This window comes from Rhinolophus sinicus, linkage group LG13, assembly GCF_036562045.2.
Source record: "Rhinolophus sinicus isolate RSC01 linkage group LG13, ASM3656204v1, whole genome shotgun sequence".
Taxonomy (NCBI): domain Eukaryota; kingdom Metazoa; phylum Chordata; class Mammalia; order Chiroptera; family Rhinolophidae; genus Rhinolophus; species Rhinolophus sinicus.
In genome coordinates, this window is record NC_133762.1 from 11,666,260 (window position 1) to 11,682,389 (window position 16,130).

Consider the following 16,130-nt stretch of genomic DNA (forward strand, 5'->3'; position numbering starts at 1 on the left):
ACACACACTCAACGTGGAGTTGTCAAGAGATGAGCAGTAGCACATCACTATATAGTATTTTCACCATCCAAATAAAATAGATACAAATAACCTCAAGAGCATAAATAACGATGAAATCATTAGGAAAGAATTAATTTTTAATAATGGCTGTGTTTAACAAGCAGCTTGCCAAAATTCCTGCAAGTTTAACAATTGGTTCTCAACACCTGTACGATCCAGCTGAAGGTAGATGGTCCTGCCAATCTGGAACTCTATGGCCTTTGGTACTGAAAAACCATCTTACTTTGTTTCCTCCCTGACATTTTCTCTATTGCTCCTTCTGGAATGAGCCAGATGTTGGAACTACTGGGTGATTCCTTTAAATTTTTTTTTCATCTTTTCTCTCCTATTTTCTTTCTCTTATGTTTTTTATTCTAATTTCTTAGAGAGATTCTCAACTGTATCAAACAAATTTTAAATTTCTAAAGTGTGTCAATGTTCTACAAACGTTCTTCTTCTTTTTTTTTTTTTTTTAAAGATTTTACTGGGGAAGGGAACAAGACTTTATTGGGGAACAGTGTGTACTTCCAGGCCTTTTTTTTTTTCCCAAGTCAAGTTGTAGTCCTTTCAATCTTAGTTGTGGAGGGTGCCATTCAGCTTCAAGTTGTTGTCCTTTCAGTCTTAGTTGTGGAGGGCGCAGCTCAGCTCCAGGTCCAGTTGCCATTTTCTAGTTGCAGGGCGGGGAGCCTACCATCCCTTGCAGGACTCGAGGAATTGAACCGGCAACCTTGTGGTTGAGAGCCCACTGGCCCATGTGAGAATCGAACCGGCAGCCTTTGGAGTTAGGAGCAGGGAGCTCTAACCACCTGAGCCACCGGGCCGGCCCCTGTTCTTATTCTTATAGCTTCAATTATTTCAGTGAATGCACTGTTTTCTTATTCTGTTTGTTTTATTTTGATCTCACTTTCTCAAGATAAAGGCTTTCCTTAAGTGACTCGTGACCCTTAGTGTCTGTATTTTTTTCTTAAATATTTATTCTAACCTATAATAGATCCATTTTTATTTCTTTTTACCAAAAGATTTTTGGAGACTATAAAATTGAGCATTAAGAACCATGTGTTCCCAAAAAATAAAAAATAATTTCAATACATTTTTTTTTTCAATGCAGCAAAGCATACAATGATTAATAAAATATGTTACAGAATTAGGATACAATTCTGTGGAGGAGATGGAATAGATGCGTGAACTGGAGGATAACTTACAGTTGGCCTAACACCAACAAATTAAGAACACTGAAGAAACAGTAAGCCCGGGAAGCCTGCTGGAACAACTTACCGGCGCTGGATCTGCCTTGCGAAATTATTGCTGGAAGCTGAGCAGGGAAACTGGACCTCACTGTGCAGCGTCGCATTGCGGAAGAGATCACAGAAGTTCTCAAAGAGCTCCAGAAGCTCATCGGACGTGTTCTCGAACACAGCGATCACCTCTGTTGTCACCATATTGTACACCACAAAGAAAGATGCCTGCAGAAGGACAGAGAGAGCTAAGGCAGAGCTGCGTATGATGCCACGCCTACCAGACTTAGCGCTTGGCTGAAAATTCCAGCTACCCAGGGGAAACATGCAAAGCCCTCCGCTCCAGTACTAGGGCCAAAACATGGTTCCAAGAGGTTCTGGGAAAGGAGGAGGCCTCCGCGGGCTCTATCAGTCAAGGGCCTCAGTGTTGCCAGATTCCCCACTGTACCTGTGCTGCTAGAATGACTGAATTAGCCAGCACCTATGTATGAAAAGGTTCCCAAGCTTTCATTTCAAACTGTGCAATTTCAGTATTTTTCCTTCTAAGTGTTTATTCCCTATTTGCTCCCCAACCCACCCTGATAAAAAACACTTTTTTTAAAAAAATGCCAGATTTAATTTTCTTTCCTGCTGAGAAAGTGATTTGCAGCCTGGAGCTGCCTGTTGACAAATTATTTTCTCTTGTAAATGAACAGCTGAAAGTTCAATTTAGGGGCATTTATTTTTCCTCTTAATATTTCTAACATGCAGAGAGATGCCTTAAGTACACTGTGTCCAAAAACTACCCAGGCAAACTGTAACCAAGCAGGGCACTGCTGCTGAACAAATGAAAAACCAGACAGGCATTTCCATTTCTTTCTTCATAAATGGTCTTTCACCCAAGGGCATCTGTAAAATACATTTGAGATTTGTAGCAATTAAGATCAGAAGGGGAACCTGAAAAGCATTCAAATGCCATAGGTGGCAGAGTTACTGCCTATTCTGAATGGGTTCCTGGGTGACGAGCCCTCTTCCTCTAAATCTCCAGTGCTCTGCTTGGCCTAACAGGGACGTGACAGGAACCCCTAGTTTTTGTTACAGTGAATGTGACAGTGTAAATCAATCTGCCTGCTTCCAACAGGACTCTAGAAGTTTCTAGAATTCTGGAATTAGTATTCCCCTTCTATGACTGAGTTTAAATTTCTATTACCAATTTCTGGTGCTATTTGGCCCACCTATTTTACTAGTAATTAGTCCTTCCCAGAGCTTGTATTACATGACTTTAGCAAACCCCTGGAAATTAAATTTGGCTGTAAATTAAAGAGGCTGGAGGGTAACCTGAGAATAATACCCCTAATATTAGCAAGGCTTTGTTTTTGGATGCACTTTTTACTCATTAACCTTATTGGAACCTATCGAATTAAACTGAAAAAAGACGGAAAGACAACTAGGGCAGAGAGATCGGGTTTAAAGTTACAGACTCGGTTAAGCAACGCACAGAGCCCTAGTTACGCTTCTGGCTACAACTTATCACAGCTACCAGAAATAAATAGGTCATGTTTTAGCAAAGGAAAAAAGGATAATCTCAAATGCAGCAATCACGGACATTTTATTCCCTCCAAAATAAAAAGTAATTATAACTCAAACCTAAATAAAAGACTGACTCATGTCCTTTCTATAGATCTGGACACCACTTTGATCATATCAGGGCTTCACCAGGATTCATCATAATGACACGAATATAGAATTACACAAACAGCTACCCAGCTTCCCTCCAGGGCAGATCAGGAACTACAGGCCAGGAGGGGACAGAAAAAGTCAAGGGCATCTCTTCGAATCTCCCGTGACGCATAAGATGAACCAGATGCTCACTCGTGATGGCAAAATGGGTGACTTCATCGTGGACAGGGAAAAAAAAGAATCCAGAAAAAACTGATCTCTAACCATATTCCTCCCCACCCCCTTTTTTTTAAAGAATACATAAGCTGTGATTCGGAAGACAAATGTTAGGAAACATTCTACCCTGACGGCTGGTAAGGCCTTAGGAGACAAAGCTCTGTACGGTCCCTCTTAATGGCAGAATCAGCGGCAGGGCAATGAGAAACACGGGCCTCAGATGACTCTGTGCTTTACTGCTTTGCTCTCTGTTCAGAATTTCCAAACTAGCATCTGAGGAACAAACTGGAAACAGGAAAATGGGGCAAAGGTACAGACAGGTGGTCTCTTACTTGGTCAACACTGAAGTGGACAGCTTCTCAAAGGGAAACACCCCGATTACCCTGAATTTCAACACGGTGTTTCAACCCAAGAGCCTTAGAGGTTTCTGTGCCCTTACCACTTTATTCCCATTTGAGAAATGTCCCTCTCCTCTGTCAACACCTTTCACCCAAACTAACCAACCCTCTGCACCTGACGTCCTGATGACTCACTTGGGGAATCCAAAACGTGGCTTCCTTGCAACCCTTTTACTGCTCCACAGCCCATCTTTCAGCACGGGGGCAAAGGCAGGATAAGGTCCTAACACTTCCCTCTGTCAGATGAACTCACGTGTCAATTCCCTTTTAAAGAGGACTTTGTAAAGAAGTATACTGACATTAGCCATGTAAGCAGAAAAGAGAGGCTAGATTTTTAGAGGATTTTCTTTTTGCTTGGGGGGCTCATTCTCATCGCCAGAACTCAGTCAGACCAATAAGCCCAGTCTTACAAAATCCAGGCGGGATTTTCCACAGGCAGTCCAAACCTTGACCTTGTAGCATTTGGACTTCGACCTCAAGGATACTGAAAATGCTGTGCAGAAGGTGGAAGGATAATAATCAGAGAGGAGATTATCTAAATGTCAGTGGCTTGAGATTTAGCCACTGACAGGCAGGTAATCACCTGATTGTTATTTAGCTGAACAAATATACGTGGCCAGAGAAAAATGGAGCTGTTTTCAATTTGACTGAGCCTAGGACAGCAGACATTCAAGACTACATAAACTGTGTCTTTCTGAGAGCTTGGCAATAGGCAAAGAGAGAAAGCATCCCATTCTGCCAAGGGGATTGGACGGGTGCAGGGCAGGAGAGCACCTCATACCTGAGAAGGGTCTGTGACCCTCAGCGTGACTACATCCTCACTAGTGTACTTGATAAACAGATGGTTTTCGTCCAGAAGCTGCATTTTCCACATGCGCAGCTGCTGCAGTTGGTCAAAATACTGGAAGAAGCGCCTCTTGGCCATGGCGCTCCCGTCCTGCTCTGCCCGGCGCCACAGGTACACGAGCAGCCTGTGCTTCAGGGAGTTGATGAAGGGATCCCGGAAAGGGTTGGCCATGCCTGTCTGGCTGTCCCGCTGCACCTCGGGGAACACAGCGGACACGGTGAGCAGATCGTCCTCGTAGCAGAAGCGGCCGATGGTCCTCACGTCGATGAAAGTGCCTTCAGGCGTCACCTGGAAGACGTGGATGGTCTGCTGCTGCACGGACAAGATGGCCAGGATGTTTTTGTACAAGTACAGGCCTTGGTTGTGCGACAGGACCACTTTGTCACACTTGAAGGTACGCGTATCACATAAGCGGCCCGTGTGAAGGTCAATGATGTGGAGGGAATAGTCCTCCAGAGGGGACCGCGGGTTGGGGGTCACGGATTCACTGTTCCGATACACCTCGTAAAACGGAGGGTGGGGCTCGTCGGGGAGGTAGGCGGCCGAGCCCACGATGACGCAGCGGCAGTCGTCGGTGAAAAGGCTGCACTCGCGGTTCAGGTGCTCCCCGTTGGCCGCCACGCTGGTGATGTGCAGCAGGACGAAGAAGCGTTCAAAGAGGCGCCCGCGGATATTGACGGAGCGCTGGTCGTTGCCGTTGGACAGGATCTCCCCCTCGTAGCCCTGCAGCAGGTCCTCGGCCGCTTGGCAGCCCTGGTACTCGTAGATTTCCAGGGACGTCTGGTCTGAAGAAAAAGCAATGAAGTAGCGCCCGTCGGGTGAGAATTTACGCAAGAAACAAGGAGGCTTTTCCACGTTGACCACGGTGAAGTTGGGGAAGACGTTCTGGTGGAACACGCGGACCTGGTGCCAGTGGGTGCCCGCTTTGCCGGAACTGATCCGCCGGCGTTCCAAGCGGTGAATGACGTTCTGGTTCTGGATTTTCCGAGGTTTGATGGTGGCAACATGGTGATCCATTATCACATCTCTACACGGAGAAGTAAAGGCGAATAAAACAGAAGTTACCGAAACATGCACAACTCACACAGATGTCCCTCCTTCACTCCCAAGACGACTGTGATCGGCATTTCTCTTTCCTAGATTAGAGTAAGGAACTGGTCCTGACACTTCCGAATCTAGAAACAGGTTTGAGAAAAGGACCTAATTCAATAGGAGTATCTTCAAAGCATGCTTAGCTGTCAGGAACAGTCAACAGAATAAACCTAGCACTGCATCCAATTTGTTCAGTGTAAGAGTCACATTCAAGGCACATTCATTAAAAATACATACACTTCTTGGGCATTAAGATGTCCCTACTACCCAAAGCAATCTACAAACTCAATGCAATCCATACCAAAACCCCAACAGCATCTTCTGCAAACAGAGAAAAATTCATCCTAACGTGCACATGTCATCTCAAGGAACCCTGAAAGGACAGCCAGCAGTTTTATAAAAGAACAACGAAGGAGGAAGATTCACACTTCCTGATTTCAAAACATATTATAAAGCTACAGTAATCAAAAACTGTGATACTGGCATAAAGCCAAGACAAATGCACCAACGGAATAGAAAAGAGAGCCCTTGGTGCACACCAGACTGAAATTCAAGTTCAGAGAATCCCAAACATAATAAACCCAAAAGAAATCCATGCCCAGACATATCATAGGCAAACTGGGAAGAAATAAGACACAAAGTAAAAATCCTGAAAGCAAACCAAGTAAAACATATATTCCTTGGCCAGCCTGGTGGCTGAGGTGGTTGGAGTGCCATGTTCCTAATGCTGAGGTCACTGGTTCGATTCCCACATGGGCCAGTGAGCTGCGCCCTCTACAGCTGAGCTTGTGAACAACGGCTCTCCCTGGAGCTGGGCTGCCGTGAGCAGCCAGCCGTGGGCTACTATGTGCTGCCATGAGTGGCTGGCAGCCGCGGAGAGCTGCCGTGATCAGCCAACCGATGACCAGTGACCGACTGCCTCAGCCAGGGGGGAGCACAAGGCTCATAACACCAGCAGGGGCCAGGGAGCTGTGTCCTACACAACTAGACTGAGAAACAACGGCTTAAACCAGAGTTGCGGAGGGGGGAGGCGGAAGAAGGGGGAAAAAATACATTACTGACAGGGGAACAATTCAAATGTCTGTGGATTTCTAATGAGACATTATGGACGCCAGAAGAAAGGAAAACAACACTTTTGTTTTCTTAGAGCAACATTTCATTGCCTCTGTTTCATCAGTCCAATCTCAGCTAAAGTAGCAACTCTTCAGAATTTTTTCCTGACTACTTACCTAAAGTGGTACCTTTTTTCCATCCATATCAATCTATCATTTTATCCTATTTTTTTCCTCAGCCCTTATCACTTTGAGATTATCTTACTTATTTATCTTAGTATAAGTCTCCCCATACCAAACAGTAAGGACCTCGTCTAATTCTCAGCTGTATTTCCAAGCACCCTGGACAGTGCCTGAAGCACAGTATATACTGACAAATATGTTAAATGAATGAAGCAACATTTGACATGGGCCTTGAAGGACAAAGAATTCATTAGGCAAAGTAAATGAGGAACATTCCAGAAAGAAGGTGGTCTAAAAAACACACTAAGAAAGAGCACGACAGAGCCCTGGTCAAGATGGCAGAGCACGTAAACACTGTGCTTGCCTTCTCCCATGATCACATGAAAATTGCAACTAAACTATAGAACAATCAGCCTGGAGAAACTTCTGAAGATTAGCTGAACAAAAGTCCTACAACTAAGGGAGAACATGTAACTTTCATCATAATAATGAGTTTGGTTGTAGGACTTTCATAAACTTTTTTTCAGGTTGAAATTGCATTCTATTCCTTCCTCGCCAATAGATTTTAATAGGAAAACCTGTTGAATTTTAAAATGCTTTTTCTGCATTTGTTAATTGTTCATATGGTTACTTTAGTCTGTTATATGTTGAAATACTTGGATTGACTTTAAAATGCAAAAACAAGCTTATATAATAAAAAAAGAGCACAGCACAGCACATTTGGGAAACAGAAGAATTCTAAGTGGTTAGAGCACAGAAGAGTGAGTGATAAAAGAGAAGCCTAGAAAAGAAGACTGGGGCCAGACTGGAAAACACTTTGTATGTCCTGCCATGCAAGCTATTAAACGTTTTAAGAAGGGGAGTGACTGGACTCCGGGTACTCCATAATACCTGGAGACATTTGTGGTTGTCATAACTTGGGAGGGAGGGGTGTCATGGGGGTTCGGCAAATAGAAGCCAGGGGTGTTGCCAAACGTCCTACACTGAAAAGGACGGCCCCTCACATCTGGCCCAAAATGTCAATAGCGCTAAGGTTGGGAAACCTTAATCTAGAGAAATACATGCACGCATATAACATGAGCCGTATACAAGAACGCCTGTACCAGGATTGTTAGCAACAGCAGACACTGACAACACTCCAAATGTCTATCAACAGCAGACAAGATAAATGTATCCAGGCATATTCATGCAGTGGAATCTTATGAAGCAATGAATGAATGCACTACAAGGTATACATAACACTGGTGAATCTCAAAACACAATGATGGATGAAGAAAGCAAACTATCGCAGAATATATACAGCGTGATTCCTTTCACACAAGCATCAAACAATTTCTAGTTTAAAGATACAAATATACATTTATGAACAGCAAGGAAATTATAAACATAAAATTCAGAATAGTGGTTACCTCCGAGGAAGTTAAAAAATAGGATGGGAGTTGGGGACACACTGACAACTCCGAGGGTGTTATTTTTTCTTCATCTATTAGTTGGTACAACAGTGCGGTTCAAAAGGTTAAAAATAACTGCAAAAACCGCTATCACTTTTGCACCAACCTAACAGCATTGCTTGTGCTGTTATTTTCTAAAGATCACATATTTTTAAAGTATTGTATTTAGAATGTTTTTAAATTAGCAAATAATCCTTACAGAGAAAACAAAGACAGGACAGAAATGCGTACCGTGAGGATCTGCAGAAATTTCAACCTTCTAATTTGGTTCTAACTTTCTCAGTGCACAAAGCAAAGAGGAAAATGGTTACGGAATTTGCACTGCCAGTAGGATACAAACTTAATAGCTGCTCGGAAGCAGCACCGCTCTTTCCAGTAGGAGCATTTAAAAGAAATCTCTCTCATGAGTTTTCTCAAAGCACCCTGGCATGATTAAGTGGGCAATAGCCTCCACAGCTGAACAATAAATACGATATTGAATTTCACGCGGCTACTCCTTCTAGCAGTGACATTGTTATGTGCCTATTTTGAAACAGCCTAAGAAAATACACTATGAAGGTGTTAGCATTTTCAAATACCACGTAATGTACATAACTGCCTCAATCAATATCTGAGGACACCTCTGCCAATCTAAGAGGGGGGAGACCAGAATGGGATGAGAGAGGCAGATTAAGGCCCAGGAATGGGAGAAGGAATGAGCATTAGACCGCATCTAATCCCATCCCAGTCGGATAAAGTATACAACAGTTGTTCAACTTAGAAAAGACCACTATCATTTTAAGCAAAGTAAATGCTTAATTCTAAGAAAACATGTGTACATTTGGAATAGTCCCATCTGAAAGTCTCTGGTTTGTCTTCTGTAAGGTAAAGAAACCAGCCCTGGAGTGGAGGGAGCGGAAGGATGAGGTGGGCAGAAATGAAGGCTATTAGCTCCAAACTATACAGGAAATTCTCACTGAATTTCCTAACACTTCTCTTAGGATGCTCTCTCTATATATAGGTATATAAAATTTTATTATCACAGTTATGTTTCTGAGGGATACGGTGGAATTCTAAGTCTTTTTCCCTTTGTTCTGTTAGTATTCTCATTATAAAAAATAATACATGCTCAAAAATTCAAACAACGTAGAAAAAGCATGTAATGAAAGTCTCCAGTCAGGGTGGGAGCTACGATAAGAGTTAGAGGAACGTATCTGTCCCAGAAGCTGGCCCTCTACCACTTTCCCTCTTCCAGTGAATGGCAGGGCCACTCATGTACTGGCAAGAACCAGAACGGCACGTCTTTCTTGACACCTATTTCCCTCGGCCGTCATACCTGATCGGTCACCAAACTCTGGAGATTTTCTCTGCTAAGTAGTCCTCTAATCCTCCACTTCTTTCTCTCATGACCTGCCAGCACGCTTATCCAGAATTTTCTATCTTCACTTCTACGTTACTGCAACAGTTTCCTACCTGGTCTCCCTAAATCCACTCTGTCTACCTGCAATCCATTCAACAGCCAGTGATCTTTTAAAAATGCTTTCGTGATCAGTTCCTTTCCACCACAGATGAAGACAGGTCCAGTATCTTCCAACTGCTCTCAGTGATCGGATCAAAAGCCCTCACACACCAAGCAGCTGCTCAGCTCTCATTTCCCATTTAGCCATTTCTGCAACAGACGTCCTACCTCCTGCCTCCAAACCTTGGCACTTGCTGTTAACCTCAACCTAAAAAAGCTCTTCTCACCTTGCTGGGTTATCTCGTGTTTCAGATAACAGCTTAAGCATGCCTTCTCAGAGAAGTCTTCCTTCTCCTCCCCATCAGATAAAACACCAATATACCAGCCATACGTCTCCATCACACCCCTTAGCACACTTGCCACTTTGTCTCTGCATGTTACTTATGCCTATGGCACCAGACGGGGGGCTACTGCCCGCTCCACAGACATTATATTTCGTAGGCCAATCACAGTACTTGACACATCTTAAGCGTCCTTTCCTGAACGTCGGACCTGCCTCATGCCAAGCACGTTCTTTGCCAACTCGCGTCTCCACCAGGGCCGTTCCCTCTGCCGGGGACGTATTTCCTCTGGCCCTTGCCATCATTGCTCGAGTTGCAGCTGAAGGGTCACCTCTTTCAGGAAGTCTTCTTGGACCACCCTACCTCACACTGGCCTCCTATTCTGGTTCTTGCGTCTTCGCCAACGTGACTGGCACCATTTGAATGTGTACGTTTACTTGCATGGGTATGTGCTTCACGGTGGACTTCTCACTAAACTGCACTCTCCAGGCAGGAAGTCACCACGACTATAGCCGCCAAGTCCCCTCCGTTTCCTCAGGGCCCGGCCCTGGGGCCGGCCCCTCAGTCTGCGTGTGGCACGTTATTTACGGAACGAAAGCAAGCCTGGCTGAGTCGGACCACAACTCAGTCCGTGGGACTAAGCAAGTCCTCTTGCTCTGGCTGCGTCCCCGTTTCCCCATGGGGGCCGGTGCACGTGTCCCTCCATTCTTTGTGACAGCTTCCAAAACGGGCAGGGGAGACGGAGGGGCGGACACCTCCCCCCCCAGGGGGCGCCCCCGGAAAGGAAAGCCCGGGGCGGGGCCTCAAGGGGAAGAGAATAGTGAGCGAGGGCGGGGGCCGCGGGGCTTCGGCGTCCTGCGGGGAGGGGGCAGCCCCATGGCGGTAACCTGAGGCGGCCTCGGGGAGGGCCTGACGGGCTTGGAGGCTGGGCCAAGGAAGGAGAAGTCCTCACCTGTCGGTCCGGGCTCAATGGGCCGGGGCGAGGGACCCCCCGGCCGGCTCGGCGTGCGCCTCCCCCGGCCCCGCCCCCGCCATGCTTCAGGACCCGGCCCCGCTTCCGCTAACGACCGGAAGTGCGGCGCAGCGAGAAGAGGCGCTGGGAGAGCGCGGTGCCGTCCAGCCCGCACGAAGGGACGGTACAGCGCACCCTGGTGTCGGGAGGGGGAATCGACGCCACAGAGGCCCGGGGACCGCGAAGGAAAAAATTCACCTGGAGCTCCAACCGGGCCACCTCCACAATGGTCTGCGCCTGCTGGACACATTTGCAAAAATATGAATGGAAATGTATTTTTCATCTCACGATTAGATGCGCTGTTTCCACCGCCGAGAAACAATCTGCTTTCTGTTGTCTCCTCCTCGACAGTGAGCGCTTTGAGCCCAGGATTGTACTTTTCTCTGAACGCAGTGCCTGCTACGTTTGCTGGCACACAGGACATACAGTAAAAGCTTCTCGCACTGAATGAATCCATAACCTTTACTTGTCTTTCACTTACGTTCTCTCATTCAGTCTCTTACGACCTGGTTCCTCCCTCGAAGCCTTTGCTTTGCCCTATTTCTGGACAGCCTGCCCCCCACTTTTCCGGCCTCAGCCTCCGGGTCTCAGAGCAAATGTCACCTCTTCAGAGGGCTTCCCTGACGGCTCTCATTCCACCCTCATCACGCTATTTCTTCACAGCACTCATCTGATATTACCTGCTTTGTGCCTTCAATTCAGAATGGAATCAAGAGCCAAGGCTTTGAGCAGAGGAGCAGCATAAACTGACTTATGTTTTAGAAGGTTCACTCTGACGTACGTTTTAGAAGGTTCACTCTGGCTGCCGCAAGGAGAGGGGACTATTGAGAGAACATCCAGGAGCCACTGCAATAGTCCGGGCCAGAGACGACCGTGCCGATATAGGTGAAGGTGGTGAGAAGTGGGCAGATTTGGAATATACATTGACGATGGAGTCAACGGGATTTGCCAACAGATTGGATAAACAGTGTGAGAGAAAGAAAGGGACGAGGCAACAATGTCCCAAGGTATCTGGCCTAAGTAACTGAATGCTTTTGCTCAGAAAGTAATAGAATATTTGGATTGGGCTACACTGGAAGTCAGCTCCACAAGGAGGGGGACCATTTCTGTTTTGCAACTATTGACCCCTGAGGGCTTACACAGGGCCAGGCACGGAGGCACTCAGTAAAGATGAGCTGAGTGCTGACAACGGTCTTTTATGCACGCAGGGCAGGGCCTCGGTCGGGTAATGTTCAAGCACACCAGATGTCACACTTTATTTCCACAGTTCTTCGCCTGCCTCGCTCAGATGTTCCAATGTATAATTCCCTTCCACTCCCCCCACTGTCCTCTCACCCTGGGCAGAACACTGAGTCCTGAGCCGCCAATGCACCCCCATGCTCCTGCCTCCTTTGTCCCTCTCAAGAGTCCCCATCCATGGACACAAGGTCCCCAAGTAAGTGGGATGATGGAGTGACAGGGAGAGACCTGAAGTACTTGAGAGCTTTCTCTCCACTCCAGTCCTCCTGTGACTCTTCTGCCAAGGCTTTTAACAACTCTCCTCGCATGAGAGCCTCTTGTTCTTTCTCCATTTTGAAAAGAGGCTGACAGCACTCTTCACCTCTACATTGTAGCAGACATGTCTTGCCCTAAGTATTATCCCACCACCATCCCATCTCCATCACCCTCATCATCCTTGAATCAAAATCATTGCAATCACCATTTAGTATGAACGTACTTGTATGCCAGACCCTATGCCAATCATTCTGCCTACATTATCTCATTTAATCCCCTGGATGACACTGTGAGTTAGGTATTATTCTCCCCACTTTACAGGTGCAGAAACTGAGGCTCGGTTTCACTTGACCCCCACCCTATATTTGCTTTTACAAGCCTCACTTCTTCATAATAAGCCCTTATGGCTATTTGCAGGAAAGGCTGTTTCTGCTTGCAGTTCTGCAGCCTTCAGATTTCAACCCCCAATTCGTACCAACTGTCTAAAGAGGTGCCTTCCCTCCACGCTCTTGGCTAAATGCTCCCTGCCCCAGGAGTGGTTTTTCTTTCTCTTCTATGATCCTGCAGCCTTCTGTCTTTCTCAGACAATCTTGCCACTGCCTCTGGCACCTATGACTTAGTGATCAAGCAACGGAACCATTTTTGTTCCGCTTGGCTTCCGGGGAAAGGATAACTTCCAGATTTGGATCAAGAAGAACATGGCAGCAGCTATTTGGGGCTTTTACTGTTTTACCTTTTACCCATTTCTTGCCAAAAATAATCACACACACACACACACACACACACACACACACACACACACCACAGCTTTCTCTTGGCTTGAGAATGTTGAGGGAGATTTGCTCTCACTCACATAGCAGAGAAGAAAAGTCTGGGTTTTAGAAGCATGAGTCGGGCTGCAATCTAGTTCCTGCTGGCTCAGCCAAGCCCTGGGACCCTGGCAAAGGGCTGCATCAGCCAGAGAAAGAGTGTCTTTTTTTGTTTCCTACTGGTCCACCCAGAGGACTTGCCTTTTTTGCAGTCAATCCACTAACGGAGGGAGCCTGGCCCTAATTCACACAAAGGTGCCTTATGGTAGCAGCAACCATGATTCAAATCTCCTTTCTGCCCTGTGCTAACAGTGCCACTTCAGACAAGTTTCTTCACCTATCTGCCCTGTTCAGCCAGTCTTTTTTGAACACCGGCTCATGTGCCAGAGCCAAGGTGAATAAGTCACGATTCCTGCCTCAGAGAAGCCTGCAGTCTCTTTGGAAAGACACTCACAAACAGCTAATTTCTATCTGACGCGGTGAGCACTCGGTTGGAGGTATGTGCCAGGTGGGGCAGATGGGCACTTAACCCAACACTCTGAGAAGAGATGCTACGGAAGATGCTGAAGGATAAAATGGGACAGTGTCCCAGGAAGTAGGGCCCACACGGACAAAGGCATGAGACGCGAAACAGCACAGAGCAGTGTGGTGCTCCTGACGCACAGAGGGTAAGGTGGGTGGTGACAGGAGAGAAGGCACAAGACTCGGAGGCTCACATTTCTCATCTCTAAATCAGGGATGACATATTACCTCAAACAGTGCTAGATCCAATTAGGGATCCAATCAATGACTGCCACCGTGCCCAAGTAGATGTGAAACTTCTCAAAGGCAGCGACCGTTTCTGAAAATTAGGTCGCACCTCAGCTGGGCACTGGGCTGAGGATAAAATCTGCATTGAATCAGTAGTTTTTGCTTGTCTCGTGCCCCGCACATATGAGCGGCCTAATATGCACTGGATGAGTGAATGAATGAATGAGTTAAGCCAAACCGGAAGTGTAGGGCTCTCCTGCTCCTAGACGTGCCTGGTATGGGCTTGGAGGGAGGAGAGGAAGAAACAGAGGGCACACCAGCACCTTCTTTCCTATGGAAGCAGCTGCTGCGACCCCACAGCAGAGCCCTGTGGAGTGTCCCCTTCACCAGGGGTTCCCTGCGTGTCTCAGGGCTGTCCTGTCCACCTTCCACTGTCAGGGGCAGGATAAGGAAGAAGGATGCAAAGGAAGAGGCTGGGGGCCGAGGAGGCAAAGCCCAGGGAACATAAAAACATCTTAGCTGCAGGGAAAAGCACTCTTCCTCCCATGAAGGCAATGAAATGAGAGGTAATTGTGAGACACAGAGATTCGATAAAGACCTAGGAAAGCTCTCAGGTGAGGAGGGCCAGGCCCGGCGGTGGAGATGAACAGCCAGCCATCTCCTCCAGGGCCAGTAATCGCCCCTCTGTCACGATGACTGAACATACAGTCCTTCCTGGCCCTGCCCCCATGCTGCCCTGTGATGGGGGCAGCCGGGACAGCTGGAGGAGTGGGGGTGGCCTGGCCACCCAAAGCACAGGCCTCCTTCCATTCATTGCCCCATGCCTGGGGTCTGGGAGCCCAAGAACTGTGCAGCTGGGACCTCCTCTGCGGGCAGGAGGCCAACGGGTGGCTAAGCTAGGATGGCCCTCCTGTGGGCCACAGGCCACCAGAGAGCCTGGGAGGGGCCGGGAGCAATCCGTGGGAGAGAAACAGGGCACCCCCTTCTCCCCTTTCTCCCCACTGTCCTCCATTTCACCCACTGAGGATTCCGTGTTGAGTAACTCACACTGTAAAACAGAGAATGGGGTGCAGCAAATTCTGGTTATGGAAGCACAGAGCCAGGTGGACACAGCAGATGACAGCTAGCCCAGGTGCTCCTTAGGGAGAGAAGGTTTTCAAGAAGACGTGCTCTCTAATTCCGTCTGGGGCATGGCCGTGGGGTGACAGCAAAAGGGGACAGCAGGTGGGAAAGCACAAGACGAGAGATGCCTTCTAGAAAATGCATTTCACTTTGGGAGGCAGTTTTTGAAGTTTGCTGAAACGGTAGAACCACGTTCAGCAATTTGGAGGACAGTGCCATCACTCTGACCAGGAATTAAAATTATAAATCTCAGGGCAATGGACCCATCCACAACAGAATGTTCATTACAACCAAAATGTCTCACAGCCGCGGACTAGCTAAGGAACCCCGTACCGCCCCTCAAGGTATACCAAGCATTCTTTAAAGTTAATGGTGATGACCACTAAGTCATAATATTTTATAAGTTTATGATGAAATAAATGTCAAAGTAGGTCCCAAATTGTATCCACACCAAGTCTAAAATGTTTCGACAAAAACATATGGGAAGAACAATGGCTGGAAGGGAATGTGACAAAATGGTTTTGCTTGGTTAGAAGGTCCTGGGTGATATTTCTTTTGTTCACATTTTTCTTCATGAATTGTTCCTACGATTTACATTTTTCACATTATTTTCACACACTAAAAAATGTTACAGCTAAAGCGTGCAGGCCCATTTTAAGGGGGAAAAAGTTTACATGAGGAATAAAAAGTCAGCAAGTGTATACATTGATCTGTTGACAGTGGTTGTTCCCCGGAGGAATAAACAGGAAGAGATTCACTTTCTACTGTATATACATTGCTTTTTTTTTTTTTTTTAAATTTATAATGAGCATGTTTTATTTTAATGTTCAGCAAAATCAATACAGGTACTTAAAGTATTTCATCGCACTCTCATGTTCATTACAGCATTATTTATAATAGCCAGGACATGAAAGCAACCTGAGTCCATCACGCGTGAATGGATAAAGAAAATGTGTGTACACACACACACACACACACACACACACACACAC

General features: G+C 46.6%; 1 protein-coding gene across 8 annotated transcripts in view; it reads right to left on the reverse strand.

Moving 5' to 3' along the window:
* Window positions 1-16,130, reverse strand: part of DET1 (DET1 partner of COP1 E3 ubiquitin ligase) — an 80,305-nt gene that overhangs the window by 38,184 nt on the left and 25,991 nt on the right. For 3 of the 8 annotated variants that reach the window (XM_074317472.1, XM_019726724.2, XM_019726728.2), the window contains exons 1-3: window positions 9,898-10,156; window positions 4,329-5,421; window positions 1,315-1,502 (exon numbers count right to left, since the gene is read on the reverse strand). In XM_074317472.1, the coding sequence (XP_074173573.1) occupies window positions 1,315-1,502; window positions 4,329-5,421; window positions 9,898-9,938 (1,322 nt within the window). In that variant the 5' untranslated portion in view covers window positions 9,939-10,156. The other 5 variants (XM_019726725.2, XM_019726727.2, XM_074317470.1 and 2 more) reach the window with 5 other exon arrangements.